The 25,975-nt window shown below is 40.5% G+C and overlaps 1 protein-coding gene across 4 annotated transcripts in view; it reads right to left on the reverse strand.

Annotated features, from left to right (window-relative positions):
- ANO1 (anoctamin 1) overlaps positions 1-25,975 on the reverse strand; it is a gene marked incomplete at both ends in the record, with an annotated part of 46,321 nt that overhangs the window by 7,669 nt on the left and 12,677 nt on the right. The window contains 15 exons of one of the 4 annotated variants that reach the window (XM_080619401.1): positions 1,255-1,400; positions 1,629-1,729; positions 1,839-1,896; positions 3,004-3,115; positions 4,384-4,585; positions 6,333-6,407; positions 7,647-7,724; positions 9,642-9,713; positions 12,491-12,573; positions 16,259-16,419; positions 17,605-17,739; positions 18,301-18,365; positions 22,104-22,145; positions 23,590-23,645; positions 24,135-24,200. In XM_080619401.1, the coding sequence (XP_080475527.1) occupies positions 1,255-1,400; positions 1,629-1,729; positions 1,839-1,896; positions 3,004-3,115; positions 4,384-4,585; positions 6,333-6,407; positions 7,647-7,724; positions 9,642-9,713; positions 12,491-12,573; positions 16,259-16,419; positions 17,605-17,739; positions 18,301-18,365; positions 22,104-22,145; positions 23,590-23,645; positions 24,135-24,200 (1,452 nt within the window). The remainder of the gene's footprint in view (positions 1-1,254; positions 1,401-1,628; positions 1,730-1,838; positions 1,897-3,003; positions 3,116-4,383; positions 4,586-6,332; positions 6,408-7,646; positions 7,725-9,641; positions 9,714-12,490; positions 12,574-16,258; positions 16,420-17,604; positions 17,740-18,300; positions 18,366-22,103; positions 22,146-23,589; positions 23,646-24,134; positions 24,201-25,975) is intronic. The other 3 variants (XM_080619402.1, XM_080619399.1, XM_080619400.1) reach the window with 3 other exon arrangements.

Here is a 25,975-nt window from a genome sequence, read left to right on the forward strand (position 1 = left end):
ACAATGATATCATACTCACCCTGGTACTGTCAGTGCTCCACCTTTCTCTTCCTCTGTTACTTCCAAATGCTGATCTCAGTAACTGCATCTTTTCATATTTTTAGGAACTGACAGCATGACCTTGTAGCTTGTACCATTAAATTTCAGTCTGTTTCCCCTACTCTGAACATCAAGGTCATCAGCTATTTAATTTGCCTCTGCATTTACTGGGAATGCAAATTTTTGGTGTTATTTTACTTCATTACCCTTCACCACTATTTTGCCTAGTCACTCCTTAAAATACTAAATAAAAGTTGCTCTTTTAAGAAAGATCCTTCAGGAATGCTGGATACTGTAGCAAACAGCATTATAGAATCATAGAATCACAGAATCAACTAGGTTGGAAATGATCTTTAAGATCACCAAGTCCACCGTCAAGACCACCACTAAACCATGTCACTAAGGGCATTATGTTGAACAGTTCTCAGCCTTTCCAAGATTAAAAGTAGGAAAGGAAATGGAGTTGTATAGCAACGCAGAGCTGACATCCAGTGCTTAAATTTCGTATCACTCACTCAACATAACGTTACTTTAAAAATCCCAATTGTATATGATAAGTACAACCTTGCCTACAGGCACTTATCTCTCTAAGAAGGTTTAGTCCAGATTTCATTAAAAAGAAACAATCCTGTGTGAGAATATGCAGTGGAAATTATCAAATCTGAATTAAGTAACTTATTTCCAATGCAGGGTGCAACTGATGAGAAACTGACGATCTCAAGTTTATGTCATTTGAAACTTGACCGTGATATGTCATATGTCTTGAGAGAAAGTATCTAAACAGGGGAAGTTCAGGTTAGATCTGAGGCAGAAGTTCTTCCCTGTGAGGGTGGTGAGGCGCTGGCACAGGTTGCCCAGAGAAGCTGTGGCTGCCCCATCCCTGGCAGTGTTCAAGGCCAGACTGTATGGAGCTTGGAGCAACCTGGTCTAGTGGAAGGTGTCCCTGCCCATGGCAGGGGATTGGAACTGGATGAGATTTGAGGTCTCTTCCAACCCAAACCAGTCTGGGATTGTGTGACAATATGCTGCCAAATTCATCCATGAAGCAGCCAGTGGTTGGCTGAAACATGCTACAGTCCAAGACTATATACTTCAATAATGAAGTTATGCCTCATATCTACTGTCCACTTTATCTACAGTTCAAAAACCTCAGCTCTCCATCCCAGTTTGTCAGAATAATTGTGGTTTAAAATGCTTTCTTCTCATCCCACTCACTCATTTCCATATACTCAGGGGTAAGTCCAGCAAAAGGCTCCAGGTTATAGTCCACTTCATAGCGCTGCCTTTTTTTCATGTGTTCTTCATGGTCTAAAGAATGCCGATGTTTTAACTTCATGTAGCGTATAAATTTCTTCATTTTTCTGAGGGAAAAGGGAAGGATTCCATTAGCATGCCCTTGTGGGCACAGTGCCCATTTTGCAGCTATTTTACATTAATAGACACAATAAGCTTCATACCTATTTTCATAAAAACTGTGCAAGAGCAGAGCAGAAGTCAAGGGGCAGTGGATACACCATGTATTTCACATGTCCTAAAAACCATCTGTTTAATAAAACCCCAACAAGAAACAAGCAAAAATTGCTACTTACGGGATACCAATCTCAAATAAATTGTTCTGGATCAGCTGCTTGCCCAACATGATAATACTGAGCTGAATACACAACTCCATTAGGCAACCTCCTGGAGCACACTAGGGTGGACAGAGGAAACAACAGTCAGAACATCTGCTGCATCCCTGTGGCAGAAGCAGATGGTGCTCACACCCAACAAGATCACAGACAGAGGGAAAGTGAAATTACCTCTTCCATTCGGAAAGAGTGGAAAATGTAGACGTAGTCTCCTGGACGTCCAACAAATCTAGGGTACAATGGTTAGAATTATTAACTTGCTATGGATTTTATACTTTTTATATGTGATTCCTAAAGTCACTGATGTCAAACTCTATGCCTTTGAATGGGACCACCTAGTGTTTAGTCCTGAAAAAGTGAATGACATTATCTTTGGTTTTGTTTTAAAGAGCAAGTCCTGTTTACCAAATAAACAACTTGGTAAAACTGCAAGTGTTGTGCCCTACAATATTCCAGGCAGAAATCCTCTAAGGTAATCCTTATTACTGTTGCATTAGCTGGAACGTGCCACATGCATACTTTATTTTAGCCTTATGTTTTCCTGCTGGTTGTAAGAAGAGTGATGATACTTGCTATGATATTAAGTTAGGAGGGGTAAATAGAAAATAGTTAATAGTCTAGTGGGGGACTGTAGCTGAATGCATAGATTTATTAATACAGGAAAAATATGGACCTGTTGGAGAGGGTCCAGAGATGGGCCAAAAAATGATCAGAGGGCTGGAGCACCTCTGCTATGATGGAAGGCTGAGAGAGATTGGCTTGAAGAACAGAAGACTCCAGGGACACCTTATTGTGGCCTTTCAGTTCTTAAAAGGGGCCTACAAGAAAGATGGGGAGAGACTTTTTAGCAGGACTGTTGTGACAGGATGAGAGGTGGTGGTTTTAAACTAAAAGAGGGGAGATTCAGGCTGGATGTGAGGAACAAATTTTTTACAGTAAGGGTGGTAAAATGCACAGATTGCCCAGCAAGGTGGCGGATGTGCCATCCCTAGAGACACTCAAGGTCAGGCTGGATGTGGTTCTGGGCAACCTGATCTAGTTGAAGATGTCTCTGCTTATTGCAGGGGGGTTGGACTAGACGAGCTTTGAAGGTCCCTTCTGACCCAAACTATTCTATGAATCTTTTCTATGATTATCTTAACAAATGGCTTTAACAAATTTGAAACTGCAGAGTATCAAGTCTGTGCGTTATCCCATGAGGCCGAAGAGGTTTGGGGTCAATACTGAGGCATGCTTAAACCAGATTTACTTTACTGTCTGATTATGGTCTTATCTCAGCAGCAGCTGTCTCATAAGCAACAAGTGGAAACCAGGAACAGCATTTAGCATAACTCACCGGCCTTTGAAGAAAGCGACATAGAAGATGGGTGTGTAGGCATTGACGAACTTCAGGAGGAAAGCCTTAAAAATCAGCCGCTCTTCAAAATTCTTGTCAGTTTTTGGCACCTCTGGAACCAAGGTGAAATGCATAAGAAACGTTAAGGAATTAATCCTACCTGGAACATTTCAAGATCTTACAAAGGCGGGCTTTGGAAAACACCAGCCATCTTTTAAACAAAGGGGTATACATTTGATAGAATCATAAAACAGTTTGAGTTGGAATGGACCTTAAAGCTCATTGATTTACAATCCCCTGCCACAGGCAGTGACACCTTACAATAGACCAGGATGCTCCAAGCCCTGTCCAACCTGGCCTTGAACACTGCCAGGGCTGGGGCAACCACAGCTTCTCTGGGCAACCTGTGCCAGGGCCTCACCACCCTCACAGGGAAGAACTTCTTCCTTATACCTAACCTGAACTTCCCCTGTTTAAGTTTAAACCCATCGCCCCTCGTCCTATCGCTACAGTCCCTGATGAAGAGTCCCTCTTCAGCATTCTTGTAGACTCCCTTCAGATATTGGAAGGCTGCTATGAGGTCTCCACACAGCTTCTTTTCTCCATGTCCTTCTGATGTTGAAGACACCAGAACTGCACACAGTACTGCAAGTGGGGTCTCATGAGAGCAGAGTAGAGGGGCAGGATCATCTCCTTTGATCTGCTGGTCACACTAAATAATTTGTAGCAATATATATATAGATACACACATAAATACAATATGGCCACACTGAGTGGTCAATCATAGAATCATAGAACTGTCCGGGTTAGAAAGGACCTTAAGATCATCTAGTTCCAACCCCCTGCCTGCTAAGGATATCACCATTCAGAGGCATTACAGCAGTAATTCCAATTTCATTCCACATCTGGCTGACCTCCATGACAATCATTTGCGGATGGACAAGAACTTATCTGAAAAGATTTCTGGCCCTTTTGTCACTGATGCTTGTTGGAAATTATTCAGAATTTTTTTTTCTACTGTGTGGGGTTTTTTTGCACCATACAATTTTGCCTTTCACAACATGTTTTATGACAATCAAAAAATGGCAGAAAATTTAAAGAGTGATTGTGTGATAAAGAAGAGGGAAGCTCAATATTAGATATAGGATATTAGATATAGGAATTTCTGCTGTCACCTGTAACTGGATTAGCATTACCACTGCTGAAAAAAAACCTTGACAAATAAAGTCAAATCCATGTGCTTTTTGCTATTTGTAAGCAGCTGGTTAGAATTTTAGCCCCACATTTGAATTTCCTGGGTTTGCTCACCACTTTGAGGTGCATCATTTGTCATTTGGGTCCTCTCGCTTGAGCAAACATCAGTTGAGGATTTAAACCTACCGATCTGAGTGAGCCACCTTGCGATGCAGCCATATACTTCATCCAGGATGATGATGACAACCAAGTTGATAATAACAGCAGTGGCAGTGACGGTGACCCGAACACTTGAGCGGCCCGAGGGAGTTGAACTGATTGCCAGCGCTGCTGCAGTCGAGATCCTATATATGATGACTCCAAACACGATAGCGAACGTCAGCCCTACCTACAAGTAAGAACAGCATAGCCTCTTATGAAAGATTTAACTGTAAATACTTTGCTTGGGACTTAATGGTGACCTTAAAAATGGGGTCTCTGGGCCAAGTCCCCCAGTTCTGCATGAAGGCTCCCAATCACCTTGATGAACTGTGGAAAAATATCCTCTTTTGCTAGAAATTTGATCATCACATGGAAAAAATGATACAAGGAAGACACAATCACATGCAAAGGGCTCTTTTTTTTTTTTTCCCCAAAAAGCCCTAAATGTAAACTACTTTGAATCACAGAATCCCAGACTGGTTTGGGTTGGAAGGGACCTTAAAGCTCATCCAGTTCCAACCCCCTCCCATGGGCAGGGACACCTTCCACTAGACCAGGGACCAGGTTGCTTCAAGCTCTGTCAAACCTGATCTTGAACACTGCCAGGGATGCAGCACTCACAGCTTCCTTGGGCGACCTATACTTGCTGATATGAAAAGTATTAGTGAGCTTCCTTTCCGCCCTAACAGCAACAGCATAGATCCATTGGATTTGCTTAATTATAAAATCAAGCCAGCATTGAAGCAGAGAGGAGTATTTCAGCTTAAGTCTGCACGTAAGCCTTCAAATACCCTACTCAGGCTCGCTATGCTGTCATAATCCCAAATTGAAATTCAATCTGATAAATCAACACACTTCTTGGCAATGTAAAGGTGTACAAAATCTTACTCAATATTTCTTTGCTTAAATAGATGAATAATTTTAAAATGTGATGCTTATAAAGCCCAAATTCTTCAACTGGGGTTATCAGATTTACTGCAGTTCCATTCTCCGAAAACACAGTTACAAAAAAATTAACCCCAAAACAGAATCCCTATCCCAAAAAAATGAAATTAACTGAGCTGGTCTGGAATAGTCTACCTTTAGAAAGGGCTTAAGCATTTCTACACATCAGCCAAAGTGTTCTATGTCTTTATTATTTCTTCAAAATTTGTTTTAAATGCTGATGCTTTATCAGCAAATGAAGGAAGGCTCTTCTTATCATTACTGCACCTTTTTCTTCAGTGCTGTCTTTGCAATCCTGTTTGTTATATGGCATAACCACAAATCTGACTGATTCATTAAAGATCCTTGCAATCAGGATTGCAATTGGCAACATCAATTTTTGCTTCTGTGACCCCACTTTTCATAGAATCCCAGACTGGTTTGGGTTGGAAGAGACCTTAAAGCTCATCCAGTTCCAAACCCCTGCCATAGGGACACCTTCCACTAGACCAAGTTGCTCCAAGCCCCGTCCAACCTGGCCTTGAACACTGCCAGGGATGGGGCAGCCACAGCTTCTCTGTGCAACCTGTGCCAATGCCTCACCACCCTCACAGAGAAGAGCTAAGATCTCATCTCAGTCTCCCCTCTGTCAGGATAAACCCATTCCTCCTTGTCCTGTCCCTACAGGCCCTTGTCAAAAGCCCCTCTCCAGCTTTCTTGTAGATTCCTTTTAGCTACTGGAAAACTGCTATGAATGTCTCCCTGAAGACATTTTTCCCCTACCCTATTTAGGTATTCTTATTTCTTTACTGGAAAGAGATGGAAAAGTATAAATTCAAACTCTTGAAAAGATTTTTAGATTATAAAACAATAAAACGGTTGAATTTTTTTCTCTGAGGAAAAGCCATTGAGAACCACATTAATCTCAAAGTCTGTCACGGTTTCCATCTCTTCCGTTCTATACAATGAGTCAGTAACAAAAATTACAGGTTTTACTGGGTGATGCTTACCATGAAGATAATGCCAACAAAATTGGTTAAATAGGCTGGAAAACGATCTTTCCATGTCAGCTTTTCTTTATCTGTCTAAAATGGAGGGGAAAAAGGGTACATTTAATAAAGACAAAATGTGATTTTGCACACATGACAAAAACAGACAGGGGGAAGAACAGGCTGGCAAATACACAATCAGTTAGAAGATGCAGACACAGTGTTTACAGTTACAATTCCACACAGGCAAATTGTTTACCCTGTATCTAGGTTCAAATTGGCCAAAAGCCTGCCCTGGGAGTATAAATAAACCAGATTTTTCTGTATACTTTTTGAAGGGAACATGCAAATAGGCTGTCAGAAACCATGAAGTAAGGTCTCTCTTACTGTTAAATATTTTCCTTTCCCTAGAAAAATCCTCCTTCTTCCTCTGTCACTCCCCAGTTAATATTTGCAGCTTTGCAGTTGCACAATTGGTTCTGCTGAAATACGGAATCATAGAATCCCAGACTGGTTTGGGCTGAAGGGACCTTAAAGCTTATCCTGTTCCAACCTGCCATGGGCAGGGACACCTTCCACTAGACCAGGTTGCTCCAAGCCCCGTCCAACCTGGCCTTGAACACTGCCAGGGATGGGGCAGCCACAGCTTCTCTGGGCAAAGACTAACTGCTACTGAATAACTCCAAGATGAAGACACAGTTGGCAGGGAAGACCTTGTTTTGGTGTGAGGTAATTCCCTCAAGAAGAGTGACTTTTAACTACCTGACTATCCACACAGGATTCAAAGGACCATGACAATTGCATTAAGATGCACACGTATAATAACTCTTTATAAGATACCCTAAATCTGGTCAACCAGCCACAACCTGATTTGGCTATGAAAGTGTCATTTACAACAGTACTGGTCATCTAGAGTCTTTCATAAACTTTGATGCCAGGAATTGCTTCTAAACACCAGAAAATAAGCAGTGAAAGGAACATCAGGAAGCTGATGCACACATTACAACGAACATCAAAATATGACTCCAATTCTGCTTTTATTACATGCACATTGTCTCAGGAAAGTGCAAGCAACTCTTTCAACACATGGCCCATGCTCCACTGCAAAATGTAATGTCAGTCCAGGATGTAAATCTAAGATTAGCCATGCAGTGCCATTCCCAGTGCGTAGAAGCAGCGTCCCAAAGAGTGCTGAAGAAACAAGGGGAGGGAGGAGAAGAAACCAAGAACTGAAAGTGAATATTAAACAAGGTTTAACAGCCAAAACCAAATTGATTTGTGTCTTCCATAATTACTCATAATTTGAGTTTCTTCATAAGTTTGAATAAAAAGAACCAATTTCACCCCAGCCATGACTGTCTTAACTCTTTGTCTCCATTTGTTTGCTGTCTCTTCTGGAAAATATCGGTGCTTCTGATGGCAGTCAAAGGAAACAAAAACAGGGTTGGGCAATACAGCATTACAAAGCACTGCTAAATTGATCTCCATAGTCTCTACTGACTCAGCATACGTAGCAGTTTATCCACAAGTGAATGCTCTATTAGTTTGCTTAAGGCTTTGTGTTTCAGCTTTCAGTTAATAAAACAACACCACCAAAAGACAAACTCGTGCCCCAACTCCTGGGGTAGATGAAGCGATCCTGCAAAGAATACTCCCTTTTTAATTTAGGATTGTGCCCTTCTTTTACCCTGATGATGTATAAAGAATGTCTAAAGAGTTTTTCTTTTTTTTTTTTTGTTCTTTAATTGGACTTCTCTTGAAAAATATAAGCAGTTTCTTGTTTAGCTTTAGATATTTCTCTTTAAGATTTCCACGCTGTCTTACAACCGCTGAATTTGAACTTTAACAGTCTAGATCCCAATGCAAGATAATTACCAAGTCTTTCAGAAAAAAACTCCCTTTCTCACGTTTCCCAAATTAGTAACATCCACATTGAACACAGCCCCAAAAGCTATAAATAGTCTGGTTAAAGGGAAAAAAAAAAAAAAAAAAGGATAAAATCCTCTTTTAACTGCTCAGCTTTCATACTCCACTATGTGGAGGCCATCATTTTGTCTGATTATCCTACCGCCATCCACATCTAAGTTCTGAATTCTTAATATACCCAAAAGTACAGTGAGTCACAGGTTTTTAGTGGACATATCTGTATTTAAATACAGCTTAGCCAGCAGATAAGAGGGCAGCAACCCAAATTCCTTCCCTTTTGCAAGAAATTTTAAGCAGTGGTGCGAGTAAGGCATCCTATAGAGCAAGAGGAACATTCCACCATCAGCTTTGTAGAATTTCTTAAGAGAGGCACAACTGTACTCAAGTACCATGACAAAGAATCATGCACATTTAGTTTAACACCAGTGCAATCTATATATTCTGTCTTTTAAAGCATGTTTCATGTTAATGTGGTTATTACAGTTGTATTTTCACAGGTTTTTCATAAAAATCCCAGTTTAGGGCATGATTCCATGCTGCTATGCTACTACCAACAGATACAAAAGAGTAATTTTTGCCAGCAGGTTTTCTTTATTGCTGGAGCTTTTACTTCTCTGCTTCAAAACGTGGTCACACAAATGGCTGAATTTGTGCAGTGAAGGAGGAATAACCTCTGGTAAGGTGGAAACCAGGATGTGGGGAGAAAAGAAGCTTTTCCACATGGGTCAGCTGCTGACAGACAGTAAGCGGGAAGGAATTACAGCCTCAGTGAAAGCTGCTTATAGGGTCTGTTGGTGAGATGCAAGCGCCCCTGAGGTGACCTGCAGCACCTTTTCCACAGTAAAGAACAAGTTAAAAGCATACAGTGAGAGCTACCTTAGTCAGTGGGATAAAATGGAAGTGACGTTTTGTAAAAAGAACAAAGTTATTATTATCAAAGCTGGAATTTGGCAAGGAAATTGGTTTTAATACTCTTCATAAATGCTCTAGTAATGTTTTTATTTACAACCAAAGTCTAACAAGACAGAGAACTTTCCTTCAGAGGCTTTAGCTACTGAGACCAGCACAGAATGAGATGTTTTGTTACAGGTTTCTCAAATTTGATTCATTAGCCTAAAAGGAGCACCCCTTCAGTCAGGCTCAGTTAGTTTCCCTAAGCCACAATCTTGTATCTTTAATAAGTATTAAAGCCGTTTCTAGACTTGTCAGGTCTAATCAGGTTTTGTGCACTGGTGTACATCAAATATCGCACGTATGCTGGGACCAAAGACATCCGGAACTTAAACACAATCTGCAGTGACTCCGGTTGTTACCTATTTCTTAGTCTTGGGTCAGTGCCTGCTATAAAGGAACTGCTTCTTTTTCAGTCTTTCTAAGTGAAACAGATGAATGTTTTTACCATACCTCTTTATGTTTGTGTTCTTTTCTCAGTGATTTTTCTAAAACTTTAGCTTCATACTCCGCTCTTGGATGATCCTGTGAAATAAGTCATATTTAATAAAAAGCAAAACTTATTTACTTTTTATAGCAGCTACATATGAACTGTTTGGCAAGTCATTTTCTTGGTGATTTCCAAGTTTTCTACCTAAATTCCAATTCGTTTGGTATGCCATTCACAGCCCTAGAGCAGCAACTACAGAATGATCTGGACTCACTACCACACACCCAGTTGAAATGCTTTGGAGATTAAATTTAATACCTGAGAGTATCAAGCACAACCTGCAGATATCATGGTTCATACCGAGCAACATTATGATTGGATTTTAATTCTCTTTTTGATATAAATTAGAGTTTGCATGTCATTGACTGTAATTTCAGTGAGGGGAACAGTTATCTGCTGTAAGTATATAAATACTTGGCTTTGGGATCTCAGCAAATTGTCCATTGAAGTCTTCCCCTAATCCTGTCTGAGACAGCATCCACAGATTACCCAGGGTGTTGAAGTAGAGGATATAGCAAGCACTCAGAAGTAAGAGACAGTCAAAAGATTCAGAAAGATTCACAGATTCAGAACTCAGGATAATTTTGCATTTACAAAAGACTCAGAATTCGCAAGTATGCATTGGATGGGAAACAGAATGGAGTTGAAAAAAGTCTGAACAAGTGGAGAAGGGGAGGGTATAAAGGCAAAGAAATCAGTGGGAGATCTAAAGAAAAGCTGATGCTCGAAAAAGAACAGGTGAAGATCAAAAGGTGGCATTCATCAGTGGACATGTAATAAAAAAGGCAAGAGCAATTAAAAACAAAATGTTTTCCAAACCTTGACTGCCTCCTTCAGGAAACCAGAAAAAAACATGAAAAACAAGGGAAAAAAACACAAAAAACAAGAAACAAAAATTTTATTACAGAATGTTGCAGATCATATTGGACTTATATTTTAAAAAATCACATGAAACAAGCATAGGTACAGTGGATGGCTAGACACTACCAGAAAATACCAGTTTACTCATGTTCGATACCATTTAATGATATTACTGTAAATATTGTATAGAATCCCAGACTGGTTTGTGTAGGAAAGGACCCTAAAGCTCATCCAGTTCCAATCCCCTGCCACAGGACACCTTCCACTAGACCAGGTTGCTCCAAGCCCTGTCCAACCTGGCCTTGAACACTGCCAGGGATGGGGCAGCCAGAGCTTCTCTGGGCAACCTGTGCCAGTGCCTCAGCACCCTCACAGGGAAGAACTTCTGCCTAAGATCTCATCTCAATCTCCCCTCTGTCAGGTTAAAGCCATTCCCCCTTGTCCTGGCCCTACAGGCCCTTTAAAAGTATAAGCTAGGTGTCCCTAAAAACACCAGAAGATGAGACATTTTGAGATTTTGCCTATCCTTTGAAACCCTGATTCTTCAACATATTACTAGCTAAAATGTCACCCAAATCAGCATAGGAGGGGCTTAAATTAATTGACAAATCAATTACTTTATTATCTAGCATTGACTACACAAAATAAACAATAAAATATACTGTCTTAACAGCTGCTGGTTTTGTGGTGTAGAGCTCTGAACTCAGACGTGAAGGGAACAGATATCAGAAAGATACAGTTAATCCTTTCATACTTTCATGTATGCTAACGACAAGTTACCAAAAATAAGAGAGCAGTATAGTATCCAGGAAATAAATCCCTATAGGCTCCACCCAGGAAAATAGGTATGATCTAGCTAAGCATGCCTAAATATATTATGAAGGAGATAAACATATTAAGAGGAAATAATTCACTAAGAAAAATTCTGGGGGTGAGAGGAACAAGAACTGTTCCAGGCTTTTAAAGCTGCACAGTGTTAAACCCAGGGCTCGTGAGGTTTTTAGTTTCACGTGAGCAATATTTGTTGTGTATCTATTTAGAACATCTAGAGTTATGACAAGGGCAGTCATACTTCTTTTAATAATAACAACAGTAAGAAAAGAGTCAGCAGCCAGCCAACAATATATGACAGGAAAATGAAAGGGCTTCTGCCACCTCTGAAGTGCAGTAAGTCCAGGGCAAGGCTATCCTATAGTCCAGAAAAGTGTCTCCTTCTTTGTAAAGTGATAACGTTAAAGACAGAAAGGTGGGATACAGCTTCTCAGCTGGCTAAGGATTTTCCCTCCTTTGCTTCTAAAACTTCACTGATTTTTAAGACCTTTTTTTCCTTAGAGATTCAGCCTTTTCCCCTTCATTCTATTCAGTACATGTAGTATAAATCTGGCTAGGGATATTATTATTTTTGTTTTAGGCAACACAAAAAATCCACCACCTCTGCACTGTATTCCTCCTATTGCCCCAAGCCCACATGTGGAAATATTTTCTTAGGTATTTTCAAAGTCAGGGCTTGATCCTGCATCATTAACAGGAATTTTTCAGTGGTGGTTTTTCTTTTTCACAGTGCTGTAACTTTATCAACTTCAAAACGTTCATTTCTGATTTACAGCAGTGTGAGCTGAATGAAGTCCTTAACTGTTAGCACCCTGACATCAGCACAGCAGTGAGGTCTGAGCTGTATATTCCATGCCTACACTGCTAGGCGTGACCCAACTACACACTTTAGGATTGGATTTTGTGTCTATATAATTATATTTCTACGGCTACAAGATGTACTAGTCATACCCTTGCTATAAAAACCTCAAATAGTTCATGTACGGAAAATTTCCTTTCTTCTAAATGACTCAACCGCCCCAAGAGCTGTTCTCCGTGAGGCAATGTCTACCAGCTCAGGGCAAGCAGCTATGGGTAATGCCATAGTGGAAGTCAAAGAGCCAGAACTGAAGGGACAAACCTCCTCCTCTTCAAACCCAGTCAGGTCCCACCTGTAGTTGAGACGCATCTGTTTTCTCTTCCAGTGTTCCATAAAGGTGGCAGCTGAAACAACAATTTAACAATTAGTTTGACATTTTTACCACTGGGATTTGTCTTAGGAGGCATGCCAGCCATGCTCCACATTGCCTCAGGCCTGAGGAGCTGCAATACTGTGTCATATCCCACAGGTTATCTTAATTTTTATTACTGTTTTATTCACCATTAGTATCTTCTACCTAGGAAATACTGATGTGCTAGGAGCCAAACTTTGTATCTAGGTAAGCTAAAAGAAAGGGCATTTGTTATATCCACAGCTTTACGTAGAAAGATGCCTACAACTTTTCAGAGGTCTAAGAAACCCAAACTCACTGAAGTATTTGTTGGTGTAACTAATGATATTCTTGGTCTTCATCTGCATATAACTCCATCTGTAAGTCCAAACAAACCTGTGTTTTACCTGTATGAAATATGAATTATATAACTAGCCTTGTACTTGTGGTATAGTTATTCCCTCAAAGACACCAAGATAAAGCATTTTTGATATTGTTATAATTACATCCATCTAGTGGTCTTTATAGCACGGTTATCTCTAATCATCATACTCAAACCCAAATACTCATGGCAGTGTGAAAGCTGCACGTGAGCAGGCTATTAAAGAGGAAGGCTTTAAGGGTTCTTATAATTAAAAACACTGTAATTTTCTTTTTGATGGAGAAGACTTACAGACAAGAAACCTCATTCAAGCAGTTCTTGAGTCCAAGTGAACGACTGAGGTCTGTATCAGTCTATCTGCTTCTGAGACTAAACAAATTCTCAGAGGACACATTTAGATGCTGGGAATACACCACTGCTGTATAATAAGTAAGTGATTATGGAAGAGACAAGTCTACCAAGAAATGGTGTTCCCAGAGGAGTTTCCTGCAGGGAGTATTAACAGATGTGCTCAGAAACATTCATATCCAGAAAAAACAGAGGCAGGGAGAGGGTAAGAAAGTTGAATAGAGAGGAAAGGACACCCTCATGACTGGAACCAGGCGAGGATCATGACATTCATTTGCTTTCCAAGCAAAACTCTCTGTGCAAATCTTACAACTGAACCTCTTTATCAGTGACTGGCTTCCTATAAACTTGGATGGCCATAGCGGTGTCTTAAGAGGGTCTGTGTCATCGTCCTGGAATTGCCTCCCCTCTCCCCACCACTGGCAGTTCTCACACCGGGGTCTGCAACTTCAACAGACAGTGGAAAGAGGGAAAATGAACATGTCGTTTCTTACTGCTACTCAAAATCCTTCTCTAGCACTGACTTATACCAATGCAAAATGAAAAGGCTCCATTTGAAACCCAGCCAGCCCATTCCAAAAGCTCTCAGTGAACATGCCAGGTAGTGATGCCACTTTGCCAAGTCCACCTGCATCATCACATTTCATCTGGGCCCATAAGCATAAGTGGAGCTTAAAAATTCCCCATGGTTACTGTCCAGATGACCTTATCCGGATTCTCTGATATTTTTAATGCCATTTAATACCAAACAGAACTGGGCCACAGTCCATGTTTAAGCTGAACTTCTGACTGGGGCTCAGTTCGCTGCTATAGCTGTTTTAATGCTCGTGTGAGTGAAGTTTTCCAGGGTGTTACAATACCACCATGATACAAAGAAAACCTGGCCAAATGTTTGCTCACAATCATGCCCCTGAACGTGGGCTCATTTTCTTGCTATGCTGAGGAGGAAACCCAAGTAACCTCCTCTTCCTCAACTTTTCAACTGCACGTGAACCTAATAAAACTTCTCTTTATGGGCAGAGATGCTCACAAAGAGCACCAGAGACTCCATGTGTGCCTACGTTTAGAGACAGATAGTTTTGATTGAGACTACTTCCTTAGAACATAAAGTGCTCATTTCATTTTTATTTTAAACCATTTAGACAAATCCTTTAGACAGGAAATTTCCACTAACCCAATTCAAAACTATGTGGACAAAGTCCTGAATTCAAAACAACCTCTTTGAAACAACATTTGAGTTTATATGGTATTGTATCACAATAAAATTTTATGTTGACCCTGAAAAACTTGAGGGATTTCACATCCCACTCCTAAGCTCTCTCAACTATTAAGCCTGCTTCTGTACAGAGCACAGAAACTGGCTTCTGCCAATGTGCCTTACTTTGCCCAAGAATGTAGAAATAAGGATGGATGGACCCCTAGTTGTTTGCTAAGGAAAGGGAGGGAAACAGCATTACTTTTTGAACAACAGTATTATATGCCAAGAGTCACGTGGAATTCACTTTAATGGTAAATAAGGGAGACCAAACATGATACTTGACTCTCTACGTGGGAGAATCAGACTATTTAAAGTCTCTGACACTGCATCCTGCTTTGGGATGTATCGCATTTCTCCCTGTATGCCACATGGCAAGATGATGATCTGTAAGATAGTGATCCCTCCTCTCTTCTGTGAAGCTGGTTGATTTCAACTTCCCAGCACCACTTCCCAGCTTTCCCTCCGAACCTGCCATAGTCCAACTCCCCGCTGTTCCCAAAATCCCTCTTCAGGACTCTCCTTGTTCTTTTCATTATGGTACTTGATAATGCTGTTAGCACTGCATCATTGCGTCATTATCTCAAATGGAGACCTTGATCAAAATTATGTTGAATGGTACTAAAATCAGTTCAGATGAATGGTAATGTAAGAATGGTTCCCTGCATACTAGAACAAATAAAACCTCAGGCTATAATTTTCAGATTAAATATAAGCCAAACAGGTTATTTGCTAACCCTGTACAGGAAGGGCAAACATCATCTCGTGCTGCTCTCCCTGTCTCTGGGAATATGTGGCCAAACTGCAAAACTAGTGGAAATAACACACATTTTCCTGTTCTCTGAAGCCTCTGTAGGGCTCCCAGTTACAAACACAAGTTTTGGACCCCATCAGTTTCCATTTATCTTAACAGGCCCTCTTGGTCCCCAGCGAAGATGACTGGAGGCTCCTCTCCCCCAGCACCCATGCCGGAGGAACCATGCACCCCATGGGGATCTCCTTGGGGGAGGAGAAAAGCCCTCAATAACCATTACTGAAGACAAATATTTCATGAGAGGGTTAATATTTTTAACCAAGTTTGACAGACATGCCAAAAAATGTTAAAGTGATGTGCTCAAAGTGCAAGGGCAGACAGCATCCAGAAAAATACCTCTAATGCTACCATTCTTGCTTCATAGTCTACATGCATGATGTCTGCCTGCTTAATGGCAACTCAGAACAGACTCGGGAATCAATGTTGGTTTCTCCTGAGACACCAAAGGCCATTACACTTCCCTGTGGAGCCCTCCCCTCACCCCAGAGTACATTAATATATTTCTTCTGTAATGGTCCAAAGTGGAAGCTGGCTCTGCAAATAGGTTTGGGTTATTTATTTATATATTTATGTTTTGGCAAGCTGTGCAATCCTGTTAATGAAATTTTGACATACCACACAGCAGTTTTATGACAGATGCTTAACAGTTTTGTTTAACATTCATCTCGAGCAACTTTGTGAATTTTAGCTTTCAGTCCAGAACATAAATTTGGGGGTGACAGTTTCATGGGGGAAAAAAAAAAATGGAAAGAAAAAAAAAAAAAGGAAAGACAAAAAAAAAGGTAAGTTATTCATATAATTAACTGCCTGAGTATAAATAAACTGCTTTATCTCTTCTGTTTCTTCCTGTTGGATTTTAAAAAATTAAAAACTTAACATGAAGGCATGTATCTCCTTACCCCAGAGAGCCATGAAGACTGAGAAGAAGACAGTTGCAGGGTTGTCAAACAAATGACTTGCACGAGCAGTTGCACAAGCAGAGCTCATCTTCCAGTAACTGCATGTTCTGTCACACAAGGGACACATGGTGATGTTGTTTCTCTGGTCACACATTTCCATACTGCAAAGAAGCAACAAGATAGAGAAAAAGCATGGTCATTTTGGCTCCATCTTCCATGTTCCACTGATCTTTCCTCCTTTGCACAGCATCCGCTTCTGGTTTGTAGGCCCAGCAGATCCTACCCTCCCAGCTCTTGCTCCAGCAAGTGGCTCTGCCCACAACCTACCCCATTGTAGGGGCTGAAATCTTCACATAAGGCTGCTGTCTTCCTCCATCCCCAGCCCTACTTGTTTTCTGGGGAGTAGAAGAGATGCAGTATGAAATGCATAAGGCTCTATGTTCTTTACTATAGGATCTTGCAGTAAAAAAATACCCAACAAAACTTGAAATTAAAAATCATTCTGGTTTTGAAATACTAACTACAGCAGTAGATAAGGGACAAGGGAAGTGCTGAGGATCAAGAGTCTGGAGTTCAACCAACTTCTCTTCTATGCACTCCATCTGTGAAACAGCAACAGCAACCCTCCCTTTGACTTTCTTCAGCTGCTGGAAGCAGTACAAAGCAATCTTAGTGAACAAAAAAAACAATCTATTTTTTGATATCCATTATCTGCTTTGTTACTCAGGGCTTATGGTTGCAGTACAAACTGTGTAATTTTCATCTTCAGCTGATCATACAGGCAGGGCAAATAATCCTAAATCATAGGGCTTTAAGGACATTATAATACAAAACTTACTAAAATGAAAAATAGTACAATGTCAAGATTTTGTTAATCTGATCACAGCGGCTTATTTAAGGCATGTGTATTCTTTATTCATCTTTATGTCACACAATGCCTTCTGCAGCATTTTATGATGGCAAGCACTAAACCCTGTCATTAGCAGTATTTTGTGGTTTGTTTTAACATAATGATCTGAGTTAGGGAAAAAAACCCAACAACCACCTGAGCAACCGGCCAAGAATTATTTTTAGCACATCAATGCAAATTGCACAAGTCAATTTAACAATAATGCTAATGATTTAAAACCATGCTGCAGTTCTGCTGCCTGCTCTCAGCCCTTGGGAGCGCTCCATACCTTACTGCCAGCAGGAATCAGGCAGGGACACCTTCCACTAGACCAAGTTGTTCCAAGCCCCGCCCAACCTGGCCTTGAACACTTCAGTAACAAAACATTTCTAGAGAAAGGTACCTTTGAGTTTCTAGTGGCCTCTGATAATAGAACTTGTTTATTTCTTTAGTTTACCTAGGTATATTCTCATCCACTGTTGCACAGCCATATAGGAAAACAATAATCCCAACAATTGAAGCTGGAATAAGCATCTGTGTATAAACTCCCAGCCAGGCAAAATATAGTCCAATCTTCTCTCCAAAGTACTTTCTGAAATACATTTTAAAAAGAGAATTGAGAGAGATAAATGTTTTCTATTTCTTAAAATATAACAGGGCTAAAATTACAAATTGCAGCTGGATTAAGCATAGACAAAGTAAGAGCCAGTGATCTGTGGGAATCTTTGTCTTCTCAGAGGACTTTCTTTCTCATGATGCTTGGAGTTAATCCAGCGATAGAGGCACCATGAAAGCAAATCAGTCAGACTAGTAATTTTTTCCCCTGTGTTTCTGCTGTGTAAATTGGTATCTTTGAATCTTCTGTGCGCAAATCCTCCTAAAAAAGCACCACATTTTCTTTAGAGAGTCTCAGCTCTCACCATGAGCAAACAAAATTAATGAAAAATATATCCCCTGCAAGCTTTCACACTAGGTGGGATACATCAGCGTGCCTCTAAACTCACAGAAAACTCCTTTTCTCCCAATGAATGTCCCATTCTCTGGAATCCCCCAGGGTAGCACTGAAGGCAGCATCCCTGTGGGGACACTCACACAAGCATCACCATGCACAGTGTTCCCCATGGAAACATGACAGGAAGGGCTGAACTCTCACCTCACCAGGTCGATTGGCTGGTACTTGTAAAAGACACCGTAGCTTGCCCACTCCTCACACAGGAGCTGTGAAACAGAAAGGCAAAAAGAAAGCTAAAGCACCTGGACATGAACATTTTCTCTTTTGGGCCCAGCAAACTGCAGAGCCCAGGCTGCAGATCCGGTCTTACCGCTTTGTGGTTTCAACCCATCATCTGCCAATACACACAGACTGCATTAAGTATTAAAAACAAATTTGATGATTTGGCATGCTGTAATACAGTGATGAATTCTAGTACATTAAAAGGCTCTTCAGCAACTGGATTGATGGATTACTATAGCAGGGACAGGGAGAGTAGTCTCGATTTTATGAACTGTAGAAGGTATCTGTCAGAATGAATGTGAAAGATGGACATACTTTGACTAACAAGACAAAAAAAAAACACTACCTAGAATGAACTGTTTTGTTTTCACTATACAAGCTATTATATTCATCATCCATGAAGAGGTGCTGTGCAGAGGCGCCTCAAAGGCTGCATTTAGGAGGTTTTCAGCTTTCAAACTAACAGAACACAATGATTTCCACTTATCCTTTTGGTTAGAATAGAGGCCAAGGAAAACAATTATCCCCATTAGTGATTTATAATATTGAGTCCCTCACAAAAATAGGTTTCTCTGAGACCTTCAACTTAACTTTTACTTCATAAAATACATAAATAGTGCTTCTCAGATCTGATTTTTTGTGAATTCATTTCAGCTAACAGAGTGAACAAGAAGTAAACATGCATACAAAAATACTGGAGAAGACAAACTGTGCTCAATGGCCACCCAGCCGTCACCTCCTCTGTGGAACAGGGGGAAAATAAGCTTGACATCTGCTTGTGAAGTCAGGTCTCCCTTCACTGCTTCTCTCCCTGCTTCAACGCAGTAACATGAACTTGGTAGCAGGATGTTCCTGGACTAACTACTGGTGTTTCAGAGAGATGCTTTGTTGGTCAATTCTGTTTTCATTAATTCATCTAGCTACCTTTTTCAAGTGTAACAGCTGATTAGTGCTGTTACTGATAAACCGATTAGTGCTGAAGTATTCATTTTCATCAAGAATTGGGTAAAAAAAGAAAAAGAAAAAAAAAAAAGGCAGAAAAATTCAGAGCTTGGTTATACAAGCATCCAGTGGTGCGTGAGGGCTGCACAACCAGCTCAGATGTGGAAGAAACTACAATAGGGAACCAAGACCTAAACCAGTTCATAGAATCCAACACTGGTTTGTGTTGGAAGAGACCTTAAAGCTCATCCAGTTCCAACTCCCTGCTAGGGGCAGGGACACCTTCCACTAGACCAAATTGCTCCAAGCCCTGTCCAACCTGGCCTTGAATGCTGCCAGACATGGGACAGCCACAGCTTCTCTGGGCAACTTGTGCTGGCGCCTCAGCACCTTCATAGTGAAGAGTATATTAAGATTAATCTTGTTCAAAGAAGAATAGACCAAACAGGATGGTTTTGCTTCAGTTGGTAGGCTATTTTATCATGAGAAGCTTGACAGATGTCAGCCTCCTCCAGTGAAATGCCCCGCTGCTGCCTGGGTCCATTCCTACTTCTTGCCTTTTATCACAGAGAAGTCATGCAGCCAACAGCATTTCTAGAGCAGTTCTGCAATCCTCCTGCCAAAGCACTAACACAAACTTTCCAAGCTGAACTGCTGTGCTTCTCATGCAAATGGATTAAATCATTCAAAGTATTACAACTTCTTTACTTTTACAGAAATACCACATTAAAATTCAAGTGGAGTGTGGATTTTGCCTTCTGCAATCCCAGATCATTAACCTGTATTAGTTTCCTCACAGTAGGAAGAGCAGAGACTGAAACTAAAGGCAGGCCTTTATTAAACAACAACATCCTTGCAAATTTTGGTTTTATTCTGCTTTAAGTTTCTTTCAACCATATTTTCCAACAGTTTAAGGCCAGCTGCCTATGCCTGGGAAGCAGTTAATAATTTGGGACACCTCAACATCCTTCTGCACTAGCTAAGACCCTCTTATTTTTTACTCCATTTTTACAAGCCAAGTTTGTGCTGGCTATTAGATTATTTTTCTGTGACCTAAACTGGTCAGGCATATCAGGTAAATGCTAAACTAAGGAGATTTTGCATCAGTGGCATGTTTTAATTTTGTACAACATTCCAACTAAATTTGTGCCTAAAGTACACATAAATTCTCTCATTTATCCTGACATTTATCAGTCTGATATTCAAAGCACAGCTTCAAAGACATGATTAGAGGAGATCAGTGCACAAGCCCTAAATATTTACTTCCTTTCTATGCCTCAAATCTTGAATTTTGTTGTTAAAAAAGGCATATGCCTGGCCTAGCACTGGATTAGATTAAAGAAAGCTTCAAGAAACTAGAAGAGACGTGCCAAAACACACCAAAAGATTATTTGAGGCAACTGGAGCCAAAAGCCAAGGTGAACATTTCCAAACACAGAGTGAACTTGTGAAATGAGTGAATTTGTGAAGTTTGAAAAGTTAGTAATAGAGATGATAACCCAGATACTTTGAGAAAACATGGACTTTCATCCTATTTTTGGTTGAGCAATGTGTTGCTTAATAATGAAATGACAGGTATGTGTTATTTTTATCACAAATCAATAGAGGTGGGGAGTGAAAATTAAAATTGCTGTCTTTTGATAAGCCATTTGCATATGAAGACCCAGAAGACCTTCAATTTTGGGTACCTATTTTTATATGACCAACCTGAAGGGCTTTAGATCAGCTTTTCCTACAACCTGAATGTCCACAGCATTTCTTTGGAGATGTGACCATGAAACAAACTGTAAAGTTTCGAGTCTAAAAACCTGACATAAATCGCACCCAAATTTAGTGGCTCTTTCTGGAAGAACTGGTTATAATACCTCTACTTTAGATTGTGTGTGATGCACAGACAAAAAGCCTCTCTTCTTTACAGAAGCGTGACTGGGAGTATGCAGTAATTGTATCAAAGTATTGAATTTACAAAATCAACATTTCTGTAAAGGGTGAAAAAATTGCTTTTTCTCACAGAAATATTACCTTCTAATAATTCATAGAATCATAGAATAGTTAGGGTTGGAAAGGACGTTCAGATCATCTAGTTCCAACCCCCCTGCCATGGGCAGGGACACCTCCCACTAAACCATGCCACCCAAGGCTCTGTCCAGCCTTGCCTACTCATTTTACCACAATAAATTTCTTTCAGTGTACAGACAATAAAAACACAATTTCAACCCCAGACTTAAGCCGAAAGTGATGCAATGCAGCAGTACACATCCATGGGGCAGTTCCTGGCTGAGCAGCCCACATTAAAGCTTTGCCGAGAATGTCATATTTCTGATAAATACTCAATTTTATCTCTCCCAATAAATTCTATGCTTATGTTTTCAACTGCCACCCTTATGTCCCCACCCATTCTGATCCTCACACTCCAGATAACAGCACGTTAATTCAGCAGAGGTTGCAGTGCTGAGCCCAGAGCTCGCCATGGAGCACAGCAGGATTTATGTCAGATACAGATACCAAAATACAACTGAGCATATTCTCATCAGAGCTGGCCTGGAATTACACCATCTGAACTTCAGGAGTTCTATGTCATTGCCATCAGTACTCTTACCAGCATGGCAAGAAATGTAACATTATAAAAGACCATATTTGGTCAAATTTAAACCTTGGAAAATACTGTATTTCTACTGCTTGGCATTTAGTGGTGGTTTTTTTTTTGGTGGTATTCCAACAGGTGACTCCTCAGGCTGGGACTTCAGCAAATACATTAAACCCCCTTGATATCGACTTACTTTTCTGTCATTAGGTTCAATATTTTCACCTTCATAGTCACCCTTGAAAAGAAAAAAACAACAGAAAATGTGCGTCAGTCAGTGAGTCTCATCCAGAACTGCTTTGCGTCTTGCATACCCGTGTATCCCACTCACTTAATGCATCAAAACCAGAAAAAGCAATCTGTAAAATAATGCTGTATTTTAGGAGGTCATTTGTCATAGCACACTTTGTCTTCTGTTGGCAGGCACATTAAGAAAGAGTAATAATGTCTGTCACTGGGGTAAAAGAAATGAATAAGTGATAAAGGTGGCCTAAAAATGTCAAGGGAAAGGATGTGGTATTGCCATGGTATTTGGGGTTCAGCTCAGTCCACTTGAAAGAGAAGAGACCAGCTGGGAGAGCTGATCCCTATCCAGACTCTCCAAACACTCAGGACTGATTAGATTTGAGGGTTTAATTTGGAGCTATTTTTAAATATGATAAAGGAGTAAACCAAGACAATAACTTATATACAAGACTATCAGTAGCTGTCTAAAGGCGTGAGACAAGTACACGCAGAGAAGTTATTTAACCTTTCTAGATTTCTAAGCAATAATGCTGTAGTTTAAGAATGCCTGACATTTATGATAAACATCAGGCAGATAAAAAGGCTGTTCTGGTCTTAGCTACACTGAGATAAAACACTTGTGGAACCGTGCAAAAACAGTGTGAATGAGGGGAGCAGAAAACTAGGAAGACACACTTTGTCTTCACATCCCATGCCAGAAAACCAGTTTTTGCATGCTCACAGAGCCAGCACATTGTAAGCGGCACGACTGCCACATCACCTTGACATCTGCCAAGCCTCTCTGTAAGGGTCTAGTTAAGAGCAAGTGTGTTTGTCACTTCCAGTTGAACCTGTGCACCTCTGGCAGGATCAAGTAGGAGTGGCACCAAAATTCCCTCCCTCTCTCTAACCCTCTCAATAAACACTACAGTTGAACACACTCTTGACATCTTACTCAACTGCTCAAAAGCAGACTTCACCAGGAAGAAGGTCTGCAGGAACATCCAGTCCCACGAAAGATGTCACTTCAAAGTCTTGCTTATGGTTCTTATGGTCTCTGTACTTGCAAGGAGGATGCCAGGGAGATGTGCATGAGGGAACTAGCCACTTGCTGCCCCAGGAATAAATATGTTTCCTAGCACTGATGCCAGGGACTGTGGGTGCAGAAGGTCAGCAAATAACAGAAGCATTTCATTTGCTAAGGCACCAAAACAATTCGTCTAATGTTACATTCAAATGTCAGTTATGATCATCAGAGGCAGAACAAAGGTGGGGAATTCATTAAAAGCAAGCAGAATGATGGAAACAACCTGTCAAAAGTTACTGCAGTTGTGATACAACCAAGCAGGAGGTGAGGCCCAAAAACACTCGTGTTTGAGATGATGCCATTAACACATCATTAAGGATTTCTTGGTGACAGGTAGTAGACATGTAAAATATATTGCAAGATCACTTACATCATGCAAAGGATATGCAGCACTGTAAACTCCATTGGCAAGCAGGCTGGTGATCCCTTAAAAAATAAAGACATAATAGTTATTTATAATTTTGAGGTGAGACAGTCTCACTTTATCATCCTTTCTGAAGATTTCCCTCAAAATAACAGTAAGATAATGATTTTCCTGCCATCTCATTCCTGTCCATGTAGTTTCATTTTAATCATATAGGTTATTAAACATGACTCATTTTATGAAATGGAAAACTGCAGAGAGCAAGAGGAAGTCATATATATTTGAGAATCAAGAATTAGAAGCCAATGACTTGAAATTAGTCATTAAAATAAACTGCGTTTCCTGAAAAGTCAGTTTGATTGAAAGGCAAGCCTGCAGATTTGAAAGTGTGTAGCAGAAGGCTGGATCACATGAAGAATATGGCTGGAATTGATGGCATATGGGAATACACATACGCACACATCATCCACACAAAGTTTTTAATTCAGATTTCAGATTGGTTAGAGAAATTGTAGGGAAAGCCTTTGCAAAGACCTTGGTGTAATACTCACCATATTTACCACATTTTCGTCTTTTATTTAAAAGGGTAGCTTCCTTCTTTCTTCCCTCTCCTTTCCCTGTTTACACATCCGTTTATTAGTGACATGCATGAGGCTGAAAGCAATTAATGCTTCATCTATAAAATGTATGTGGTAGAAGGGACTTTGAGAAGTCCTGCTTTCCCAGGTGTGCTATTGCTCCTTAACTTGAGGCCAGAGTACAGCTGGGTTGGGAGGACTTAATGTGTAAGTGTGGAGGAGCACAATAGTGAGGGGCTCCCAAAGGTCACTTGGCTGGAATTGGACCTTTGAGGTCCGTAGCCCTCAAAGTGAGAACATCAGAGAAGTAATGTGGTACACTACGACATTACTTCCCTGATGTTCTTGCTGCAGCTGCTGGCATTAATAGAGCTACTTCCAATTATGGTGTATTACCCACATCTGAAGGTGTCATGTTATCTGCGAAGATATATTTGGGGATTAAACATATCAGTCTTGGGTGCTGAATCAGACTAAGTCAAGTACTTAATGAGACATTAGGCAGAAGCTCTTCCCTGTGAGGGTGCTGAGGCACTGGCACAGGTTGCCCAGAGAAGCTGTGGCTGCCCCATCCCTGGCAGTGTTCAAGGCCAGGTTGGATGGGGCTTGGAGCAACCTGCTGTAGTGGAAGGTGTCCCTGCCTGTGGCAGGGGGTTGGAACTGGATGAGCTTTAAGGTCCCTTTCAACCCAAACCAGTCTGGGATTCTATGATTCTATACTTGTCATTGCGCAAGGCTAAGTTCATTAATGCCAAATTACATATACATATATATATGGCATCCTGGAGAATTTAAAAGGACTTAGAAAAACTAAAGAAAAAGGATGTACTACAGTGTGCTCCATGTTGCCCATCAGTTCGTTGCTAAGAGTGTGGGACTAGATTTGGAGGAACAGTGACTATAAACCAGGAAACAGTTCACTGAACAGTGGGTTCACTGAGACTTTTTTGATTGTTCTTGAAATAAGAATTTTTCAAGTTCCTGACCATTTTTGAAATACTAATCACCTGCTGGAGGAACTGCTCCAGGAGTGCTCGGTATCTTGCAGTATCATTGATTTTCAAAGTCCTATTTAAGATTAGAATAGTACTATGAATTGTCTGCAAATGTCTCCACATATCTGCAGAAACAACTAGTAGGACTGTGAGACCAAAAGCTACATAGTACCCTTCTACATCTCAGCATTTAACACTAAAGGCACATTGAGATTTTCATACTAAATAACAAAGACTGCAGTGTTCACTAGGCAGCTGCCTTTTTCCTGCTGGGCAGTAATGGTGCAGCATTATCTGTGTTTGCTCAAATATGTTTGCCACCTTTGCTGGGTTGTAACCCAGCATTCCAGCGCTGGAACACAAAGGACTTGATTGAGTTAGGCTGAGTGTACCCATGGATGGGCTAGCCTAATGACATTTTATTAGGTATACTGTGTGGCCTTGCTAATCTCAGAATGATTCAGGAATCCTAACACTTTACCTTCCTTTAGCCTCTACCCTATTCAACTAATCTCTAATGTGTTTCCCATTTCTGGACACACACACAAAAAAGAAAGATAAAAATAAATAAATCGAGTTAACCAATTACAAAGCAAGAATTCAAACTAAGCTGTGTGACCTTCCCCTTTCAAGAGTTCAAACACATAATTTCCAACGAAAATGATCCAGCACCAGGCTCAGAAAAGGTCCTGAAAGTCACAGATTAATTTGGTTTTCACATGCTACAGGGAAGCAGTTCTGTTAATACTGGCTGAACACCAAAATTTAGTGTATATAAGGACTCAACAATTGTACATTGTATTTTGTTACTTCAACAGA

This window comes from Psittacula echo, assembly GCF_963264785.1.
Source record: "Psittacula echo genome assembly, chromosome: 5".
Classification (NCBI taxonomy): domain Eukaryota; kingdom Metazoa; phylum Chordata; class Aves; order Psittaciformes; family Psittacidae; genus Psittacula; species Psittacula echo.